The sequence below is a fragment of the Gorilla gorilla genome, chromosome 14, assembly GCF_029281585.2.
Source record: "Gorilla gorilla gorilla isolate KB3781 chromosome 14, NHGRI_mGorGor1-v2.1_pri, whole genome shotgun sequence".
Classification (NCBI taxonomy): Eukaryota; Metazoa; Chordata; class Mammalia; order Primates; family Hominidae; genus Gorilla; species Gorilla gorilla.
The window spans coordinates 90448790-90472428 of NC_073238.2; the positions used below are offsets into that span (position 1 = coordinate 90448790).

At 38.9% G+C, this 23639-nt stretch overlaps 1 protein-coding gene across 50 annotated transcripts in view; it reads left to right on the forward strand.

Annotated features, from left to right (window-relative positions):
* Positions 1 to 23639, forward strand: part of LMO7 (LIM domain 7) — a 222114-nt gene that overhangs the window by 106360 nt on the left and 92115 nt on the right. For all 50 annotated transcript variants that reach the window (XM_063697422.1, XM_063697426.1, XM_063697424.1 and 47 more), the window contains one exon: positions 17879 to 17985. In XM_063697422.1, the coding sequence (XP_063553492.1) occupies positions 17879 to 17985 (107 nt within the window). The remainder of the gene's footprint in view (positions 1 to 17878; positions 17986 to 23639) is intronic.

Below are 23639 nucleotides of genomic sequence, written 5' to 3' on the forward strand. Positions count from 1 at the left end.
TGACAAAGATCTAATATTCAGCATCCGCAGCAACTTAAACAAATGTACAAGAAAAAACAACCCCACAAAAAAGTGGGCAAAGGACATGAGCAGACACTTTTCAAAAGAAGACATATATGCAGCCAATAGGCATATGAAAAAAAAGCTCAACATCACTAATCATTAGAGAAATGCAAATCAAAACCACAATGAGATATCATTGCACACCAGTCAGAATGGCTATTACTAAAAAGTCAAAAAATAACAGGTGCTGGTGAGGTTGTGGAGAAAAATGAACTGTTGGTGGGAGTGTAAATTAGTTCAACCACTGTGGGAAGCTGTGTAGTGTTTACTCAAAGAGCTAAAAATAGATCTACCATTTGACTCAGAAATCCCGTTACTGGGTATATACCCAAATCATTCTATCATAAAGACACATGCACATTTATGTTCATTGCAGCACAATTCACAATAGCAAAGACATGGAATCAACCTAAATGACCATCAATGGTAGACTGGAAAAAGCAAATGTGGTACATATATAGCATAGAATACTACGCAGTCATAACAAAGAATGAGATCATGTCCTTTGCAGGGACATGAGTGGAGCTGGAGGCCATTATCCTTAGCAAACTAATGCAAGAAAAGAAAACCAAATACCATATGTTCTCACATATAAGTGGGAGCTAAATGATGAGAACACATGGACACAGAGGAGAACAACAGGCACTGAGGCCTACATGAGAGTGGAGGGTGGGAGGAGGGAGAAGATCAGGAAAAATAACAAATGAGTGCTAGGCTTAGTACCTGGGTGATGAAATAATCTGTACAACAAACCCCCATGACATGAATTTACCTGTATAACATACCTGCATGTGCGCAAGTTAAAAAAAGAACAAAAACCCCACGAAAACACACTCAAAAAATGACATTTTTCAAGGTTGTATATTAATTTAAGTAATTTTTTTGTAATGTCTATTTTACTGGAACTTCTATGGATCACCACCTGTAATTTGACATAGTTTGAGGTTATCCAATATGAATAAACTGAAGATTGTGCATTGCTGTCTTCAAGATAACAAATACTTGACAGTAAATATCTGAATGCCTTAACCCGTCATGTAAATGGCATATAAATAAGTTCATTATGGTAGAGTTATTTATAATGTATTCTTAGGAAATTTCCTTGAGTCTCCTTGTCTGCCTATATCTCTTCCATTCCCAGTTAAAGGTCAGTGTCACCCAGAAAGAAAACAATTTGGGGTCAACATTGTAGTTGTTTCCAATACCCTCATGACGTGGCACTGCAAATGAAGAAACTGCTATTTTATTTCTAGCATAATCTCTTAGTCATAACGTTGGCACAAGTTTAAGAACACTTCCTAGAGTTCCAAAACCTGCCTGTTTTTAAATCTAAGATGAACATTTACTTGCCAAGTTTCAGCCTTAGGGCAACTTTTTTTTTAACGTTAATGAGTTAGAATTACTAAAGCAACACTGTAATTAACTTGTAGAGGTAAAAATAATTGTTTCAGTATTTGAGTAGGATTGTATCATACATGACAGTTTCGTTCAGATAAACTTGGAATGTCTCCCCTTAGGTACCTTTTGTTAGGTGGAAATTGAAAAGGGAAGAGCAAATGAAGTTGACAGGAAATAGAATCCAAGGTGTAAAACTGGTGTGAAGGCACTGGTCACCCAATTTATCTTAGGCCCATGACTGTGCTTCCCATCCTGAAAATATTTATTGAACATCTACTATGTGTCAGGCACTGTTTCAGGAACTTGGGACACAGCTATAAACAAGGCAGAGTCATAGCTGTAAAAGAGACAGAGAACATTTCTCCCTTATGGGCTGACATGCCATGGAGTGGGGGGTTGCAGGGAGCACAGCCTTGTCGACCAGAAACACAGTGCTCTAAAGCAACAGATCCATGTGCCAGTTCCCGTGGAGAGTGCAGGAGAAATGCTAGAGGTGATGAAATGGCATATCAGCTCCAGATGCCAAGAATTACAGTGAAAAAATATATAATACCTTATCAGTTATCAATAGTTACACTGAAAAAACAATGTGAATGAAGAATGATTGTGTGTATGAGAAGCATTTTAGAAACAGGCTCATGGACATCTTTCTGAGTTGACATTTGATCAGGAGCCTGGAGTGGGCCCTGGTGGGGTGAGTGGGAGGTTTCCAGACAGAGGAACAGAGAGGGAATCAGCAAGGAGAGTCCTGAGGGTCTGAACAGAATGAGAAGAAGTAGTCAAGTGAGGCTGTTAAGGCATCATGGGCTTTGTTGGGTAGGCTACATTTTACTTAAAGTATTGGGGGCTTTTGAGAACAATCTGTTGTTAGGTCATCGGTTGCCTGTGATGAAGGATGCACATATTTGTGACTATACTAAAAATGTTGAATTGTACACAAATGGGTGAATTATATGGTATGTGAGTTTTATCTCAATAAAACTGTTAAGAATAATACAAAATCAGTGGTTGCTATGTGAAAGATAAACCGAAAGAAGTCAAGAAGATGAAGGAAAGCCAGTTGAACAATTTCAGTGGTTATGATGGTTAATCGTATGTGTCAACTTGACTGGGCCATAGGGTGCCCAGATATATTTGTTCAGTCATTATTCTGGGTGTGTTTGTGGGGCTGTTATTGTATGAGATTAACATTTGAATCTGTAGACTGAGTAAAGCAGATTGCTCTCCCTACTGTGAATGGGCCTCATCCAGTCATGGAAGGCCTGACTAGAAAAAAAGGCCAACCCTCCTGCTAGCAAGAGGGAACTCTTCTGCCTGACTGCTGGAGTTTGAACTGAAACATTGGCTCTTCTTAAGTATAGAGCCTGCTGCTTTCCAGACAGGAACTCACATCATTCCATCAGCTCTCCTGGTTCTTGGAGGAGGCTTGCTGCCTTAGAGAGTGAACTATGCCATCAGCTCATCAGCTGACTGCAGATTTTGGGACTTCTCTGGTTCTGTGATTCCTTTAATAAATCTCTTTCAATATACATCCTGTTGATCCTCTTTCTCCTGAGAACCAGACAAAAGCAGTAGTCCAGGCAAGAGGGAATGGTGGCAACAAGGGTCTCTGTGTGTATTATTGAGACGTAGTCAAATTTTCCACATTTTGATGGAAGAGTGTATAGGAGTTGCTAATGAATTGAGAGGGAATGGAGGGGTTTTTGCACCAGTAGTTTATTGAGTTAATAAATATGAGACAGAAGGTTGGTTGGGGTAGGGGAAAATCAAGAGAGAATCTGTGGAGGATGAAGCAAGTTGCAGAAGATCACAAATTGGTAAATATATATATATATATAAAAGAGTGATGTAGATTTTAAATGTTGTTCCCTGGCAGCATCATGGAAAACATGGTAAAAGTGATAGTTTGTGATTATTAAGAAATGGGGTAATCACTGGAAGCCAGCCTTGTTCACCAGAAACAAAATGCTCTAAAGCAACAGATCAACGGGCCTGTCCCCATGGAGAGTGTGGGAAACCCTCTAGAGGAGGTGGAATGGCCTGCGGGTGAGTTTTGTTCATCTTGTACAGTTTTTGTTTTTAAAATTTGAGCCAACATTTATTTATACTGAGATTTTTGATGCAATCCCTGTGTCTGGCTTGTATTGATGGATCTGCCAACAATGGGCCTGCATTCCCCTAAAGCGACCATTATATGGGATGTCCTGTAGACGGGAGTTTCTGGCTTCCTTGGTCTCTTGTCATCTCCCTGACATTATGTTCATTTTATTTATTTATATTTTATTCATTTTTATTACCAGTTTTCTCCCTTTAGGCATCTTTTTTTAATTCGTGCAAGGTACCTGTTGTCATGGCCTCAGTATTGTCAAGATAGGAAAAAGTAGACCAGATAACACTTTCTGTAGGTGAAATCTTAAATAGTTGAGTAAACATGCTCAATTTCAAGAAGCCAAAATATTTAAATCCATGTAAACTTCAAGTGAAGTTTCTGGTAGTTGGCCTTATGACTTTGTGCTTGCCTTGTTTACATTAAAAAAAAAAGATGGGGTGAAAACCTGGCAAACATACTTAGTCGGGTTTGTACATGTTGAAGCAATAAAGTGTAGCTAATGTCCTAAATATAAAAATCTGGACTAAAAAATGATCTGGATGGGCCTAAGTCTCCAAAAGAATATTTATCAGGGATAAATTTCAATGATATTTTAGTTGGAAAAAAAAATCAGTTATGTGAGTCGAGGGTGGTTTTATATTGTCTACAAACTTAATCATACATTTTAAACCTTTATCAATGGCACCTCACTGATACCATCATAGGGTTTACAATTCAGATTCTTCTCTATATCCAACTTACTTTTCTTCTAAATTTGACTAGCCCATGGTTCATTAAAGCTCACAGGTCATCTTCCTGTGAACAGTGATGTTGGTGTCACCAGGCTATTGCTGCCACACATGATCTCAGCTGATGGCCTAATACAGATGCTACAATGAAAAGCACCCATAGCCTGTAACACAAGAAGTTAGGTGAATTCTATCCACTCACTGTATGCTAGAAACTGCCAATCACATTTTATCTTTTTTTCTCACTAAACTCTCACAATTACACTGTTACTCTCATGAGACGAGCATTATCAGTGAGCCTTCGAGTGATGTTTAGCCACACCTGGAGTCCAGTATTTGAGATACAGATGCTTCATTCCAGGGAGGAGGACATAACCCACAGGCACTTGTCTTTAAGGTGGCATGGCAGTTGTGGTAGGTGGAATAATGGCCCCCAAGGATGTTCACATTGTGATCCATGGAAATAGTGAATATGTTACAAGGCAAGGAAGAATTAGGTTGCAGATGGGATTGCGGTTGCTAATCAGTTGATCCTGAGATGGGGAGCATATCCTGCATGATCCAGGTGGGCTCTGTGTAATCCCAAGCATCCCTGTAAGAGGAAGAGGGAACGAGGAGAGAGAGAACCAGATAGATGGCTGAGTGAGGGATCCTCATGTATAGGGACCAACTAGGAGAGCTAGTTGAGCACCTTGAGTTGCATCTCTGAGTATTTACCTATATCTTGTAGTCATCAAATGTAGGTGTTACTTGGCAGATTACATGAGGATGCTGACTTTGAAGATGGAGGAACAGGGTTATGAGCCAAGGAATGCAGGTGGCTTCTCTAAGCTGGAAAAGGTGAGGAACTGGATTCTCTCCTAAAAGGTGTAGCAGAAGGAACATAGTCCCAAGGGCACCTTGATTTTAAATCAGTGAGACTGATTTTGGACTTCTGACCTCCAGAACTGTAAGATAATAAAATTGTGTTGTTTTAAGCAACTTAATAGTGGCAATTTGTTATGGAAATAATAGGAGACTAATACAGTGGTTAAGAGCACAGATTCAAGAATCTAACTGCTGGATTTGAATCTCAGCTCCACAACCTAATGTATGACCTTGGGCAAGTCATGTAATCCCTTACACCTCAGTTTCCTCATGTGTGAAGTGGGAATGATAATAAGACTTCACAACGTTTTTTTGGTAAGAATTTGAATAAGATAATTAGCATAAAGTGGTTCAGTATGTTACCTGGCATATCGTAAGAACTCAGTAAATATTAGCTTAGGAAAATTAGCTATTAAGGGGAGGGTCAGTTGGGAATAACTGGAAAATGTCACATGAGGGACAATGGATGTTGAGGAAACAAAGGGCATCTAAAGAGAAGATGTGAGGTTAGAGTATGAGGCAAGAGAATTGTCTAAGTAGGGAAGGGGCTCTCATGGGAGGAAGATGAGATTTAGTTTGCATTACTAGGTAGGGAGATTTAGGATCAGTGTTTTACAGTTACAGTGAGGGAGTCTTTAGACTGTCTTCTTTCTTTCTTTCTTTTTTTTTTTTGAGACAGGGTCTGGTTCTTTCACTCAGGCTGGTGTGCAGTGGCCTGATCTTGGCTCATTGCAACCTCCTCCTCCTGGGCTCCAAGTGATCCTCCCATCTCAGCCTCTGGAGTAGCTGGGACTACAGGCACTGGCCCCCTGCTAATTTTTTAAGGTTTTTGTAGAGATGAGGTCTCACTGTGTTGCCCAGGCTGGTCTGGAACTCCTGGGCTCAAGCAATACTCCTGTCTAGGCCTCCCAAAGTGCTGGATTAAAAGTGAATCAGCCTCATAAAACAGTCCCTGGGGCTGGAAATTTTTAAACAAAAGGTGATGATCCAGACTCATTATCTATATAAGTGATGCTAAAGATCGTTGGGACAGGTTGCACTAAAGGTGCCCCAATTTCTAGCCGGCTTTAAAGTTTTACCACATAGTGTTCCTTGTTAAATACGTGTTAGTGCTTCATAAAATATGCATTTTAGCATCACAGTGACATTTTTTCTTAAAGCAATTATTTGTTTTGCTTTGGAACATGGATAACTTGAGAATGGAACTTAAGCATCTATTTCAGCACTTTGGAAAAAAAGAGTAGGTGAGTTTTAGAATTATCTCATTTTTGATGTAAAGTTAATTTGATGAATCATATACAAGACTGTCACTTAATTCATACTGCAGTTTGCCACAGCCTGTTACTGCTTTATGTAGTTAATTGTAACCTGAGTGGATGAAGCATTTCAACTAGCCTTTACCAGAATGCTCAGCCCTCCCTCCCTGACCTGCTGCTGCCCTAACTTGCCAGCTCAGCTCTGCCTCGTTGGTTTGGCTGTTGCTCCAGCTCTGCCAAATGGTGCTGGCATTGTTATCCTACATAATCCCTTGGGCCCACAGTGTCTCTTGGCAATTCCTTTAAGCTCTCCTAGTTGGTTCCTATTTTTACTTTCATATGTTATGAAACTTTACGGCTCTCCTTGTCCTTAGTTCCTCTGTTATCAGCAAATGGCTGAGCCCTCACCCCCACCTTTTTTTTTTGGAGAGAAATTGTTTCCCCAAGGAAAAATTTTAAAAAATGCCTGAGACTGACTGCTTATTTTCTTCACAAATAACTATTGACGTTGGATCTCTGAGTGTTTGCCTATATATTATAGTCATAAAATGTAGGTGTTACTTGGCAGAATACGTTTATTATTAGCTATGCCATTATTAGTTATACCATAACAAGCGATGATTATCCAAAATAATAGAGTAAAAAAAAACCAGTGCTGGCACATCAAAGCACACAAAACTGCTTTCTTAATAGAAACGGTATAATTAAAATGCAAATTTGGATATATTTTAGTCACCCTGCTACTTAGAAGTTGCTTTAAAATAACTGGTCACAATATAGCATAAGAATAAGATTCAAGTACTTTTGGTGATCTAATAGTAAACTCCATAATCTCTGGGTGACTTATGTGCATACGAAAGAGAAACACTGTCTTAAGTTATATGTGATGAAAACCTTTTCCTCACTTTAATTGCCAAAAAACTTTTGTCCACAAAAATTCAGTTCACCTGGGGGATCCTTTTTTTTTTTTTTTTTCCTTTTTGGAGACAGGGTCTTGCTTTATTGCCCAGGCTGGAATGCAGTGGTGCAGTCATGGCTCACTGCAGCCTCAAACTCCTGAGCTCAAGCTGTACTCCCACTTCAGCCTCCCAAGTAGCTAGGACTACAGGTGCATGCCACCGCACCTGGATAATAATTTTATTTTTTTTGTAGAGAGACAGGGTCTATGTTGCCCAGGCTGGTCTCTAACTCCTAGTCTCAAGGAGTTGAGCCCTGCCTTGGCCTCCCAAAGTGCTGGAATTAGAGGCATGAACCACCACTGTCCGGGGATTTTCTTAGAATGCAGAGTGTGGTTCAGTAGGTCTGGGGTGTAGCTAGAGATTCTGAATTTTTGGCAGGCTCCCAGGTGACCCTGATGCTGATGGTCTGTGGCCACGCTTTGTGTAGCAAGTGACTGGGTCAGTGGTCCTCCATTTTGACTGTGCATCAGTTGCATCTGAGGGATGGCTGTGTGACTCTCTCTCATGAGTTTGACTGGGGTCCCATGTCTATAAATCATAATGCTAAGATATGGACTTAGCTGAATTTCTCTGCTTCAAGTAATAGTTATCTCTTGATTGCTGGCACATACTTGCTAACATTTTTGGCGCTGTCAATTGCAGGGTTAGAGGAGGCAGGGACTTTGCCAGATTATAAATAGAAAGGAGTCGAGGTCACCTAGTATCTTGTCTTTAGGATAAATTGATCAGCATCATCATGTACTCAGCTCTTTTTTCAGCTCTTTTTTTTTTTGAGACGGAGTCTCGCTCTGTCGCCCAGGCTGGAGTTCAGCGGCGCGATCTCGGCTCACTGCAAGCTCCACCTCCCAGGTTCACACCATTCTCCTGCCTCAGCCTCCGGAATAGCTGGGACTACAGGTGCCTGCCACCAGGCCCGGCTAAATATTTGTATTTTTAGTAGAGACAGGGTTTCACCATGTTAGTGAGGATGGTCTCGATCTCCTGATCTTGTGATCTGTCCCGCTCAGCCTCCCAAAGTGCAGGGATTACAGGCATGAGCCACCACACCTGGCCAGCTCTTTTTTAAATTGAAAACTTGTTTAAAGTAGGCAAGAACCCTTTCTGGGAATACCAGGCCAAAGTAATCATGACAAGAGTATTTGGTTAATTGACAGGGAACACTTCCAGGTGGTGTCGTTCTGGGAGCCTTGGTTTAAGCTTTGTAAGGCCTTTAGGTCACAGCCCTGAGAACAACTTCACTCATTTTCAGAATTAGGATTTTGATCTTATTTAGGACTTTTGTAATAAATCCTTTTATTGACCTTGTCTCTATTTTTACACTGTTTATAAAAGTGTCTTTTCACTTTTGCTTATAATGACAGCTCTTGACCCTGTACGCTCAGGAAGTTTTTTCAGTAGTGGGTCTAACCGGCTTGATCTTATGAGTAGACATTTCTGTATTGCTACATTAAGGTTCCCTGATGCAGAGTATTCCCTTTATATTTTGGAGGTTGTCATGCTTGAAATTTTATCAAATATATATTTTTTGATCCTTCAAGTAAAAGTGAAAGTGACTTTGGGTAGGGTAAGAGCCTAGGGTGTTGTAGTACATTTTCATGAGGATTTAGACTTTTGCATAATGAAATGATTCAATGTATAAGAGAAATCTGGAGCATAATGACATTTATGTAAATTAGACTATATATATATATATATGCAACAGCACTTGTTAAAGAACATTTTATTTTATTTTATTTTATTATTTTTTTTTTGACAGAGTCTCCCTCTGTCACCCAGGCTGGAGTGCAATGGCGTGATCTTGGCTCACTGCAACCTCCGCCTCCCAAGTTCAGCGATTATCCTGCCTCAACCTCCCAAGTAGCTGGAATTACAGGCGCCCGCCACTATGCCCAGCTAATTTTTGTATTTTTAGTAGAGACGGGGTTTCACCATGAGTTATTCAGGCTGGTCTCGAACTCCTGACCTCAGGTGATCCACCCACCTCAGCCTCCCACAGTGCTGGGATTACAGGCATGAGCCACTGCGCCCGGCCAAAGAACATTTAAAAAAATTTATATTCATGGGGCACAAGTACAATTTTCCTACCTTAATATATTACACTGTGGTGAAGTAGGGGCCTTCAGTGCATTCATCACTGGAACATTGCACATTGTATCCACCAAGCAGCCTCCCATCATCCACCCCCTTCCCATCCCCACAATGCTGTGAGTCCCCATTGTCCATCATTCACACTCTACTTCCATTTGTATACATTATTTGGCTCCCACTTATAAGAACATGTAGTATTTGTCTTTCTGCATCTGAGTTGTTTCGCTTAAGATAATGGCCTCCAGTTCCATTTGTATTAGTGCAAAAGACATGATTTCATTTTTTAATGGCTGAATAGTATTCCATTGTGGATGTATACCACATTTTATTTATCCAGTCCTTCATTGATGGACACTTAGGTTGATTCCATATCTTTGCTATTGTGAATAATGCTGCGGAAAACATACAAGTGCAGGCATCTCTTTGATGTAATGATTTCTTTTTCCTTGGGTAGATGTCAAGTAGTGGGATTGCTGGATCATATGGTAGTTCTATTTTTAGTTCTTTGACAGATCTCCACACTGTTTTCCATAGAGACTGCACTGATTTACATTCCCACCAGCAGTGTATAAGCATTCCTGTTTCTCTGCATTTTCTCCAACATCTGTCATTTTCTGTCTTTTTAATAATAGTCATTCTGATTGGAGTAAAATGATATAGTGGTTTTAATTTGCATTTCTCTGACTAGTAATGTTGAACATTTTTTCGTATTTTTGTTGGCCATTTGTCCTCCATTGAAAAAGGTTTATTCATATCCTTGGCCCACTTTTTAATGGGTTTAGTTGGATTTTTGTTGTTCCTTATAAATTCTGGATATCAGTCTGCTGTTGGATGTATATAGTTTGCAAATATTTTCTCCCATTCCACAGGTGACCTTTTCACTTTGTTGATTATTTCTTTTGCTGTGCAGAAGCCTTTTAGTTTAAATCCCGTTTGTCTATTCTTGTTTTTGTTGCCCGTGCTTTTGAGGTCTCAGTCATACATTCTTTGCCTAGACTAGTGATATGGTTTGGCTGTGTCCTCACCCAAATCTCATCTTGAATTGTAGTTCCCATAATCCCCAGGTGTCGTGGGAAGGACCTGGTGGGAGGTAATTGAATCATGGGGGTTGTTTCCCCCATGCTATTCTTGTGCTAGTGAGTGAGTTCTCACAAGATCTGATGGTTTTATAAGGGGCTCTTCCCCTTTCGCTCAGCACTTCTCCTTCCTTCTGCCATGTGAAGGAGGTGTTTGCTTCCCTTTCCACAATGATTGTAAGTTTCCTGAGGCCTCTCCAGTCCTGTGGAACTGTGAGTCAATTAAACCTCTTTTCTTATAAATTACCCAGTCTTGAGCAGTTCTTTATAGCAGCATGAGAATGAACTAATACAACTAGACATTTATATTTTTAAACACATTAAAGAAGGCATCTTTAAAAAATAATTTGAGACAGGTACACTAAAATCCCAGACTTCAGCACTATATAGTTCACCTGTGTAACCAAAAACCACTTGTATCCCTAAAGCTATTGACATTAAAAAATTAAAAAATAATTTGAGGTGAAATTCACATAACATAAAGTATTAAAACCATTAAAAACCATTTTAAAGTACACAATTTAGTAGCATCTATTACATTCACAATGTTGTGCAACCATTAAACATTTCTAATATTTCAAAGTAAAACCTCTTAACATCAAGTGGTTTCTCCCCATTTCCTCCTCCTCCATTCAGCTTCTGGCAACTACCAACCTGCATTTCGTCTCTGGATTTATCCATTCTGGATATTTTATACAAATGGAATATGTGACTTTTGTTTACTGGCTTCTCTCACTTACCATAATGTTTTGTAGCACATATCAGTACTTCATTCCTTTTTATGGCTGAGTGCTATTCCATTGTATGGATAGACCACAACATGTTTATCCATTTACCTCTTAGCAGACATCAGAACGGTTTGTACCTTTTGATGTGTACATGCACATGTATGTACATGTAATGTACTTATTTGGGAATCTTTTTAATTCTTTAGGATATATATAGGATATATACCGGGGGAAGGCATCTTTTTAATAGAAGGGAATGGGAGTGAGTGGGAATGTGGGATGAGGAGGAAAATAATTAAAATAACAAAATAAAATGAGAGAGCCCTTATACTGACTGATAAGAGCTTGCTTAAATAGGAATGATGAATTCAACTTTGGGTCCTGACATTTCTTCCCACGCACTTACATTACTGATAAAAGAGCAAGGACATGTGCTATAATGACATGAAAATATGTTACTTGATAAATGCTTTTGGAAGGAAAATGGGTTGAAAGCCTCTGAAAGGTGAGGTGTTAACGAAGTCCTGTCTTACCCTTGACACCAGTGTGAGAATATTCATATTGGCCTTATGCTATTCTCATTAACACTCTTTTCAGGATTTATAATGGAAATAGAGAAGAGTTAAGATTCCATTGAAGTGTATAATTGTGTTTGTTTCAAACTCAAAATATTGGGTGGAGGTGGAATGTAACCCTACATTTGGGGTCAAGAGAATAAGAATGAGCACTGCTTCTCTCCCCACCTTTTCCCTCAAGGGATGAGGCATTCCAACACTGAAGGGTCAGGGGAGTGGTAGCTTTGGCAGGACTGATAGGAGGCTTGAGTAGGAGACAGACTTGCAGAGTGAAAGACCAAGGAGGTCTTTCAGATTCTGGGTGGTCCCTCCCCTGTTGCCAGCAGCTGGTCTTCACTGTCGCTTATTATTTACTCATGAGTCTTCTGGAGTTTTTGCCCATGAAATGTCCACTTTATTTGATTTTCAAATTCTTTGGGTAGTTTTTCTTGTGGCATCATCTGCCTCTCTATTCCTGAAAGAAATCTCTTGTTGTTTTCTCTCCCTTGTTTTCCACAATGGTATTCTCTTCCCTTGTTTTCCATATGCTATTCTCTTCTGCTTTTCTTCTGATTTATCTGGATGCCAGATATTTTTCTCTCTTGACTCCTCTTTCTTTAACTGTCCTTTAAATGCTGGTGGTTGACTGTGAATCCTTCTTTCTCTTTGCTTTCAGGGCAAGGAGGGCACACTGACATCCCTAACTACCAATGTGTGCTAGACTCCCAAACCATATTTTAAAATCAAATGTTTCTCATGGGCTGCAAACCTAACTTACTACTAGCTGGGCATCTGAAACTCAACATTTCTAAACGTTTATTTTTCTATTCTAAATTTTTGACTGGTCTGTACTCTTTATTATTAAAATCTTGTGGTAGCCAGCTTCCAAAATGGTCCCAGTGATTCTCACTTTGTGATATTCTCTTCCTTGTACCTAGGAATTCTACCCAATTAACTAAGTGATCTACTGGGGAGATTCCATTCTTCTAGTGAGGTGACCTACAGAGTGTTGAAGAGATGCCTCGATTCTTCTTGTGGATTATAGTCAAATGTGAGAGGAGAAAGTGAAGAATAGAGTGACAAACATGAGAGAAATAGGAATTGCTGCTTTTGAAAATTGTCAGTCTCTTTAGTAAGTAAATGATGCTAGAATTGAGATGTGGTTTTCAGGCATAGATTAAATTCAGAGCATTTGCAGGAAAATAAGGCCTAAAAAGGAGTTGAGGATGTGGTTGTAAAATTCTTTAAGTTCTTAGATTCAAGACGGTACCTTGCAGATCTGTCGAGTCAAGCAATAGGGCTTCTAAAAACCTTAAGGATATTGTCCTCCAGTCATCTCAGCAAGAGACCAAGGTAGAGAAGAGCTACTCTTGAAGAGATTGATGGGTGCATCTTTTGTCTAATGGAATGAACCCCAATAAGATTCACAGAAGATCTGTAGTATCTTTGAGATAATTGTATTTGCAGAAACACTGCCAGCTGAGACTGAAAGGAATAGAGAATCATGAAATTAAGAGACCCTTAATTCTCTCAATTGCTATGGGTAGGGTAAAGAAGTAGATTGAAAAACCTACACAGCCACAAAGATAGGCTACTTTTCAGTGAAAAGCAAAGATGACTTTTAGGGTGGAACCAAGAATCCAGAGGGTGTAGCCAATTACCTGGCCTTGAGTCTTCATGAAGGAACTGCCAACCTGTGTCTTGAAGGATTTCAGAATTTCTGTGGACCAGTGACTCCTGTGTGACTTTCATTTCTCTACTCTCTGACCTAGAGTGTCTATAGTGATTATCTTAACACCTGTCACTCTATTGCATGTTGGGAGTGTGGGAGCAGGTAACTTGTCTTAGTTCACTGACATTCAAGTTGAGAGGAACTTTACTCAAGGGCCATACTTAAGGAATTACACCTGAAGAGCCTCAGACACTCCTGGATCTGACTTAGATGATGAGATTTTGGACTTTGAGTTCACCTTGTAAAGGGATGAATATTTTGGGGCCTTATTAGGGAGTAAGTGTATTTTGCACATGGTTGGGACATGAATCACTGAGGTGGGTCCAGAGAGTGAAATGTAGTAGACAGTCCCCCAGAAAGCCCTCCATGATTCTCACCTCCTGGTGTTTATGTTCTTTTGTACCTACGTGGAATAGGGCTGATCTGTGTAACCAACAGGATGTTGAGGAAATGATGGAATGTGACTTCAAAAGCTACGTCATAAGACATTGCAACTTCCATCTTGCTCCTTGGATCATGGGCTCTATCAAGCAGCCCTTTGGAGATGTCCATTTGGTAAAGAACCAAGGCTTCCTGTTAACAATCAGCCCTGATTTGTCAGCCACATGAGTGAGCCGCCTTGGAAACAGCTCCTCCAAGCTCCAGGAAAGCCTTGGGATGACTGTAGTCATGGCTGACATCTCAATTACAACCTAATGAAGGGTCCCCCAATTCAGAACTATTCAGCTAAGGCCACTCCTGAATTACCTTCAGAAACTATACGAAATCATAAACACCTATTCCCTTAAGCTGCTTAATTTGGGGATAATGTATTATGCACCAATAGATAACTAATAGGGTACTACAGTGAACAAATACAAACCTTGATTATCTTGGTAGATCTTTGTGGCTTCCCCATCCTACCTCAGTGGTAAGAACTGCTGTTCCTGATCATTAAGCTCTCTAAGTTACCCTAGCCCACTCCACCCCACACCTGTTATGGCTGCTTTATAATTGATTCAAGGATAAGGGGTGGAAGGGAGATTGGAGACAATATGAAAATCTTAAAGCCATGTATCTGTTCTTGCCTGCCTCTCAGAGGGCCAATTTTAGAACCTTTAATTTGTAGTGTCTGCCTTTATTCATAGTCATAGAAAAATTTAAAGCTTAAAGGAGCTATTAGATACATTTAGGGCTCATTGTTTCTGTGTGTGTGTGTGTGTGTGTGTGTGTGTGCGCGTGTGTGTGTGTATGTGTATGTTGGTTTGTCTTTGAGAAGCCACTTTTGGTCCTGAAAGTACAGGGTTTACAGATGTTTAGAGCAGGATTTTGACATGAAGTATTTTATGGAAGTTGGGTAATGAAATATTTGTGTGATGGGTTGGGCCAGGGAGGGTTGGGCTCCTCTTCTTTTGCAGAGAAAAATGATTGCCCTTGATAATGGGTTACAGATTCACAAACTGCTCATTTCAGGGATGAGGAAAATGGGGCCAGAAATGTTAACTCTCTTTCCAAAGCCACACAGTTGTTTAGGGACAAAGTTAACTTGGAGTCCTGGTGACTAGTCCAATTAGATAAGATTTGTTTTAATTTGTCCTTTATTTTCCCTTTTATTTTTGCTAATTTCAAGTGAAAATGATTTCATTAAATAACTAAATACTTCCCTTTTAATGTGTTGAGCTGGGTGTGGCTTCTTGAAGTTTTAACTGACATGAAAATTTTATTTTATAATTTTATATATACCCTTAGGGACTCTTTGCCTGCATCCTTTGAAATTGCAAGGAATAAATTACCAGTGAGCTCAAATCCAGTAGGAATGACTGAGACTACATTACCAATCTTAGCACAACCTCGTCCTGCTCAATAGGCCATGTGTGACTTTGTTTACAAAGTTGTACTGTGTTAAACTTGAGCATCGTTGAATGATTTAAAAGATATTCTGCTGTTTTGGTTAAAATAAAGTCTTTATTTAAGGCTAGAATTTAGCCATATTAATTTGTATCTTCTCTTGAACTTTGTCTTCAACTAAGTATAGTCGCTTTAGATGTCAAGTTCTTTCTCTCTACTTTGGTGGTTTTTGAGGAGAGTTTGGCTTTATCTATCCTTATCAATCTGTACCTATTTGTCAACTAGATGAATGCTATTATGTTTGTATGAAATATGTGAAGAATCATTTTGGCTCTCATTTGAGTAAGTTTACTTTTAGTTTAACCTTATTTTAATATTTTACATAATACTTTAAACATTCAGAACCAAATCAAATTGGTTGAATTGGTGTGAAGACTTCTAATGGTTTGTTTTTCCTTTATTGATATGAGACTTGCATCCTGTGTGTATTAGTTCATTTTCACACTGCTGTAAAGAACTGCCTGAGACTGGGTAATTTACAAAGCAAACAGATTTAAATGACTCACAGATCTGCATGGCTGGGAAGGCCTCAGAAAGCTTACAGTCATGGCGGAAGGGGAGGCAGACATGTCTTACATGGTGACAGGTGAGAGAGAGCGAAGGGGGAAGAGCTCCTTATAAAACCACCAGATCTCTTGAGAACTCACTCACTATCACGAGAACAGCATGGGGGAAACTGCCCCCATGATCCAATCGCCTCTCTCCCTTGGCATGCAGGGATTACAGGTCCTTCATTGACATGTGAGGATTACAATTTCAGATGAGAATTGGGTGGGGACACAGAGCCAAACCATATCATTATGGAACTTGGGGTATTGGTACATCCAACCATCTTTTCTTGCCTGCTTCTCAGAGGGCCAATTTTAAAACCATTAATTTGTATCATTTGATAATTACAGATAGTATACTTTTTAGAAACTATGGGCCTAACAAAATTATCACATTTTGCTCCTCTTGGAATTTTACCAATAAATTATGTCTCCTTTTTCCATAATAAGTCAAATGAAAAACAAAATAAACACCTTTCATTGAGCTGTTCAACTTTTGACTTGCAAGTTTCTTTACTCTTTGACTTCATCTTATTTAAAATGATTCGTGGATTTCATCTTTCAGGTAGGTAGTTCGCACTGCCTTTTACTCACAGTAGATTGGAATGACCAGGATCCTACCTGTACAAATAGTGGCTTTTTAGAATGTCTCTTTCCTTAGTAATCAGTGGGGCTTTTCTCTTGCCACACCTTTCCTTGTGCTTTCCTGGAATCCCCTTACTCTCCAAGAACCCAAGCTGTAGAATTTAGCCACTTTATCTTAGGAAAAGAGTAATTGCTTTTCTCCAAGTGGCAGACTATCTTCTGGTCTGTGAAGGTCACCTCTTAGGGAGGGAGGTGAGGTTTCAAGGAGGCTCACACCATAGAGGTAGCATTACCAGCTGCCTCAGTGGACAGATGTGTGTTGGCATGCTGGGAGGCCACCCCTTTACCAGCGAACTGTAACAGTTAATATGGAGAACCCGCCTGGGATTGTCACAAGCTCAACCCCATAAAGTGTTTTCTTTTCTTCTTCTTTTTTTTTTAGAGTAGTAGAGATGAAGCCTAAGTTAATTCTGGTAACCAAATATATGTCTCTGAAATGTAGCTGGCTTTAAAATAGCATATACTGTAATCTGTGTTTGCACAGCAGTTTACATTAACGAAAAGCACTGGTTTGTGAATGGAGGATTTGGGTTTTGAAATTAGATATGAGGGCAACCTTGGAGGGAGGGGATAGGCTTTCATTTTTTTTGGAGGCAGCTCTTGAGGCAGGTGCAGGGAGTGAGTAATGTGCCACACAAACTATGCAATTTAGCCAATGAACGCTAGGTTTCTCCTCAGTCCTATAGTATGGTTTCCCTGCCTGTCAAGAGCCAGCTCAACAACCAAACCCAGATTCCAGGTGTGGTATTCCACAGTCGTTCTGTAATTTGTAATCATAGAAACAGAATGTTCCTCCTCTTATTTCTTCCCTGCCAACAGTTTCTGGGTGGGTGAATGTCAGTAGCTGGAGTTATTTTTAAAGAGGAGAGGTGAGGCTTGCCGTGCAAAGCTGGGAAGAGGGCGTTTGTTTGCAGAGCAGAGCTGACATCAAAGTGTAGATTACTGCTCAGTGGCTAGGCACTTGTCCTGTAACAGGTAATGTTTAACGTGCCAGTCACAAAGATCACAGAAACAGTGTATGCCCGGGCATAAGATAGCACGACCGTGTATGCTCTGGAGGACTGAAAGGCTGTACAAACCCTATGTATTTTTTTTCAAATATACATATGCATGGGTCTTGCTGCCGCCTCTTTTGCTGACTGTAATTGGACTTTGAAGCTTCGAAGTTATATCATAAAAATTTGTAACCTTTGTCTGAGAGAGCTCAGCTAAGCAATCACTTTCCACTTCTTTTCACAGGATAATATAAACGTTTTCTTGAAAGCTTGTGAACAGATTGGATTGAAAGAAGCCCAGCTTTTCCATCCTGGAGATCTACAGGATTTATCAAATCGAGTCACTGTCAAGTAAGTTTCAACAGTTTGTTAGATATATATATATTTAAACTTAGGGCTTGTAGCTTAAGTGAAAAGAATTGCTGAGAGTTCATGATTACAGAAAAATTCTTCCGTTCTCTCTGTTTTCCTCTGTTCTCATTCTAAAAGAGACTGTTTTAAAAATGGCTTAGGGACTGTGAAGGTGAGGCTGTTTGTAACTCATAACATAGCATAGTCTTACTATAAATCTCTATACCGACAAAAATGGTAGTGTTAATATTTTAATGTGTGTCCAACATGGTAGTGTTTGGTTGCTAATGTTGAGGATACTCATACTTATAAAGTGAATTTAGGGGTTATATTATGGCTTGCAGAGTAACAACAATCTTTATATTTTTTTATATATTTGGAATTAAGACATAATTATTAGCATAAAAATTAGATAGGACAGTGGTAAAAAAGAATCTCTTAATATTGTGAAGGCAGCAGTGCCTGGGACCAACATGTAATGCCAAGGATCTTGTTGGTTGTGGCTGACTTTTAAAAATGAGCTGTTTTTCACGATTTTAATAGTGTGGATGAGAAAGTGAAAGTGGGGGTGAGAACACGTATGCCAGTATCTGTTAGATTTTTGGTGAAAAATGGTGTTTGTGTGGGAGTATACAGTTTCAGGAAATCTGGTTTTAAGCTCTTATGATATTTATTTATATTTCCTATAAATCTAATTTGCTTCCAGGCAATTGATAATAAACCATGTTACTAGATAAAGGTGACAGGAAAATTATTTAATTTTATAATAACTATCTCTTTGTCATCCTGCCTCTTAAACCTAATTAACATTTTTGCAAGGGAGAAAATAAACACCTTATTCTATCTATAGAAATAATGAAAATGGAAAAATCTGTTTCTACCAGTTCAAAGATTTAGCTTATGTGGTTAATATCCCTGTGTAAAACCTTTGATAGTTATTTTTAAACTTAGATGACCAATTATTTTTTCTGAAGAAAAATAACCAGCTATGTAAGTATCTTTGATAGTACACATTGTCTTCTAGCAGTACACAGAACAGCCCCAAATCCAGGTAGACTTAGTCTTCCAAAGTCTAGCAATATATGTTTTTAAATGAGCACTGTTTTGAACCTGCTTCTAGTTCTGTTGAATAAGCTTTTCTAAACTCCATGGTAATTAAATGTACGTGGGAGGGATAAATCTGCCTGCATTTCTGACTAATCGAAAGATAGTTTAGAGATTCTAAATTTCATCACCAAAGTGAAATGTTTGCTTCTGTAGTATGTAGGGGTCATGTTTACTTTCCATAAAAATTAAATATTTGGGTGTATTTGTTTTACTTTTCCTTATCAACATATTTCTTCATAAGGCCTATCTGATGGGCAAAGAAACTTTAGACTTTGAAAGTCTTTTCCTTAAGTTGTTGATGCTTGTTAAGCGTTAACGTGCTTCCCCCTAAAATAATACACTCTGTTTTGAAAGTCTGTAGCCTATATTTGAGTAGGCTAAAGACTAGGTGAAACATGTTTGTTGGCTCCCAAGTCCAAGAGTTCTTGCCTGGAGCCTGTTTCATGAGATGTTGGGCCTAAAATGTTTCAGACAAATTAGTATCTGGGCTCAGCCTTCAGTGAAATTACTGACAAACTGAAACTGCGAGGTCACGTAGCTATAGCTGTAGTGAGAAGTATGCAGAACAACTTGTTTCAGTGGAAACCACAAGTTCGTCAAAGCAAGGTGTGCCTAAGTAGTACCTGTGAGAATGCCTGAGTGGGAACCTTGACTTCGCTTAAGAACATTTCTCCTGATAATTCTATCTCATTGGACCAAAAAGCAAAGGGGTTGACCCTGGGTATGCTGCAGTGGAAGCACTGGAGCCTCCCAGATGAGACACAGGAAAGTGGCAAGCAACTTTTTAAAAAATGTTGTCCAAGTTCTTATGCCCTGTGATAGCACTTTTAGTAAAGGAAGCAGACTTAAAGAAAAGCAAATAATTGCTCACTAAATAGTAATGCATTTTAGCTTTTTAAAAATATATAATGTGGAGACTCCTTTGGGTCAAAATTCTTGTCCTGTCATTATTGTAGATCAAAGGACTTACTGTTGGTTAGATCAGTGGTTCTCAACTGGGGGCAGTTTTGCCAACCAGGGGATGTTTGGCTACTTCTGGAGATACTTTCAGTTGCCATAGCTGGGTGAGGGTGCTACAGGCATCTAATGGGTCAGGGATGCTGCTGAATACACTTTAATGCATGGGATAGCCTCCACAACAAAGAATTTTCCTACTCCAAATATTAATAGTACTGGAGTTGAGAAACTGTGGCTTTAGATTTAGAATTTCTTGTTTATTCCCTCCCTGCCAGCAAAATAGTCATGTGGAAATGAAGGATACTGACTATGACACCTTTGACACTCTACTAAAATATAACTTTTATATACAGACATAATTTATGCATTTCTGTGTTAGTATGTTTATTGTCTGTTTAAATGGGAAGGTGCATTGTAACTTGTCTGAGAGTGTGGTAATATGTGTGAGTACTTTGAAATTATTTTGCATATCTGTATGCATTAAATTTAACAAGGTGTAGCAAATGATTTGATTATTTAAAATGCTGTATTATAACTGCCCAGACTGCATCTACCGGTGCATAGACTTGTTGTTGGCCTTGCTGCAAACTCAATCTAATCATGATGCATACTGAGAACAAATAGGAAAGGACAGTCGATATCCTCCGTGCTGGCAAACGAGGGGAACTTTTTTGTTAGTGGGCAGTGGTGATAGTTGCTGTATGGAGCCCAAGGAGAGTTGTGTATGTTGAAAATGAGTGGCAGTAGCAGAAGCAAGTAAAGAGCTGTTGTTAATGAATAGTTTCAATAATCCAGGACTCCAACTATTTTTCAATTTTCTAGCTATCTGAAGTTTACAATTTAATTCACAGTAATAACTTTTCACCAATCAGACAGAGCTAGAGTATTCTTTATATTTCTGTAAATTATCCTCTTATGTGTTCTAATTTTCTAATAATTATTTTACTTTGTAGGAAGCAGTAGTTTTAATTTTTTCAAGTGTGTTTGAATTATTTTATTTATTTAGGGACTACATGAATTCAAGCATCAGGTGACACCTTTAATTTTGATATTCCTGACTTAATGGGTAGGATGCAACCTCTTTTCTTCTCAAAATGCTAATAAGCAAATTTATGATTTAGTCTCCATGAATGGTAGATTGAGATCTACCCCGATCTGAGGCCATGAAATCAATCTTTTGTGTGGATGAAAAACTGGATCATCATTCTTAACCATTTACTAAACATCCATACTGAGCACATACTCTCCACAAAGAAAACGTGGTGAAGTTCCCACAGAGCCATCTGTGCAGGCCTTCCATAAAAGGGCTGTAGGAGATCAAGCATAATAGCCCCACCAGCCTGCCACAGCACACTGGAGAGCTCCTCTGGCAAGCGTCATGGTCTTTGTGGTGGCATCTGGTCATTAAGAGAGGTACAGATCAATGGCTTGTAGTAGAAAGCAACTTGACAGAGTAGCCTAGAGGTCCTGTATTGGAGAACTTGAAGTTGGCAGAAAGGTAGGGTTTAACCATTAAAGGTTTTACCTTTATATGTCTAGCAATTTGACTCAGAAACTAAGTCTTGTATTTAAACCATTGCTCTATATATCAAAAATTTTAAGCTGAGAAATTGAACAGATTGTAAACATGTTTCTTCTTTCCACCCCCTTACCATTCCAATCCAGTTTTTGGCAAGTCTTCAGATACATTCTGTTGATAATATCATTACAGAGTGGCAATGACTTTGAACACTGCTTGTCATGCAAAGAAATTCTTTTCTAGTGTAGACTTACTCTATTATCTAGAGTATTGATATTTTAAGTATACAGTATAACTTTAAGTAAACATTGATATTAACTGAGTTTGTTTTTTTAAGTCGATTAAAATGAAAGTACAGAAATTAAAAATCTGTTCTCTTTACACATGCTAGTTGCCAAAGGAACAGTAGTTGGAATGAAAATTAGTGTTAACATATTCCCATCAGGAAAATAAAAGAGTCTCAAAATGATATTTTAAGGATGTAACTGTTCGCTAAAGCTTCACAAGAGTGCTTGATTTTGTGGTAGTGCTCTAAAGTCATTTCTTAGGAATCAGGTTCCCAGATGGCACTCTGTTTTAACAGTCTGCCAAATTGGGCTTGAGGTATGTAAGTGTATATGTGTATTTAAGGTTTATTTATATAAGTAAAAATATACCTAGTTTGATTTATTTAATTTCTGCTTTTTAAAATAATTTAAACCTAGTTTTACTTTTTTTTTTGCAAGTACATGTCTTTCAAATGAGTTTCTCAACATCCTCAACTTTTTTTTTTTTTTTTAAGCAAGCTTAACGATATCCAAACTTGGATCTGCAACTTGAGCATGGTGACTTCCACCTGTCAACTCATGTGACTATTTTAAAATGTACCCTTTCTGCCAACTATTAGAAGAGCATAAAATGAAAAGGAAGTTTATTGCATTGTATATGTCTCTATCCCATTCAACCATTCTCTGTGGTGAAGTGCTTACTGGAAGGGATGGAATATTAATTCTGGGTGGCTGAGGCTCTGTTTAAGACCATCGGCAAAAATGTATGGTAAAATCTGGAAATGCTCTTTAATGACAAAGTTTGAATATCTAAGAGTCCTAGCTGCAGGGAAAGGTTGTGGGATATGAGGCAGGTCTGATGCTGGGACAAGCCATGGAATAATTCAAGTTTTATCTATATCTGTTTTTCTCCATTTCTAGTTCTTAATCTATTTCTCAGATAGCCACGTTTCTGAATGCCAGTGCTTCTTCCTTTGCTCTCTACTCCCTCAAATCCAAAAAAGCCCTGGGGTCTGATTCTGTCTTGGCCTGCTGGATAAGCCTTCATGCTGTGGACTTTCCTGGCCAGGGTCTGTATCTTTAAAACTATCCTATCTTATGTTCATTACTCCAAAGGGCCTCACTCGGTGGCCAATCTAAATAGCAGTTGACATGGGTTCCTTCATGGGAGAATGAAAGTTGTTTTGTCTCCTGTGATCAGTTAGCATTTGTTTTACAACAAGGACATTTGAAGGGTTAAACCAAAGAGATATTTTTGTTGAAGAGATTATTCTTTCAAATGATTGTCTGTAGGGCCGCCTATGTTGACTTAATCCAACTTTTAAAATTGCTAATACTGAAATACCTGTAGTTCCCTCAGTCTTTTTTTTTTTTTCTTATGTGAGCTTTACCAGTAACCAGAAGTATTAAGCATTGTTTTTCTGACTTTCATGTCCTATTCTGGCCTGATTTAAGTGATTATTTGTGTCAGGGTATAGGCATTGGGGGTATGTATGCTTAAATCTATTTCTGGAGCTACAGAGTAGAAAATGGCACTTCATCCAGTAAGAGGAAATTTTGGTTTTAGAGAAGTCATGACTTGTTTGTTGTATAGTGAGCATTGATTCAGCATCTTCTATGTGACATATACTTACACAGACATAGATAAGATGGAGACCTGCCCTCAGTGGGGTTCACATTATGACTGGGGAGATGGCCCTGTAAATTCACAGGAGATGGCCCTGTAAATTTAATACATTATATAAAGATAAATGCACAGATTTCTCTGGAAATATAGAGATGTGCAGTCATTTCATCTTTTTAAT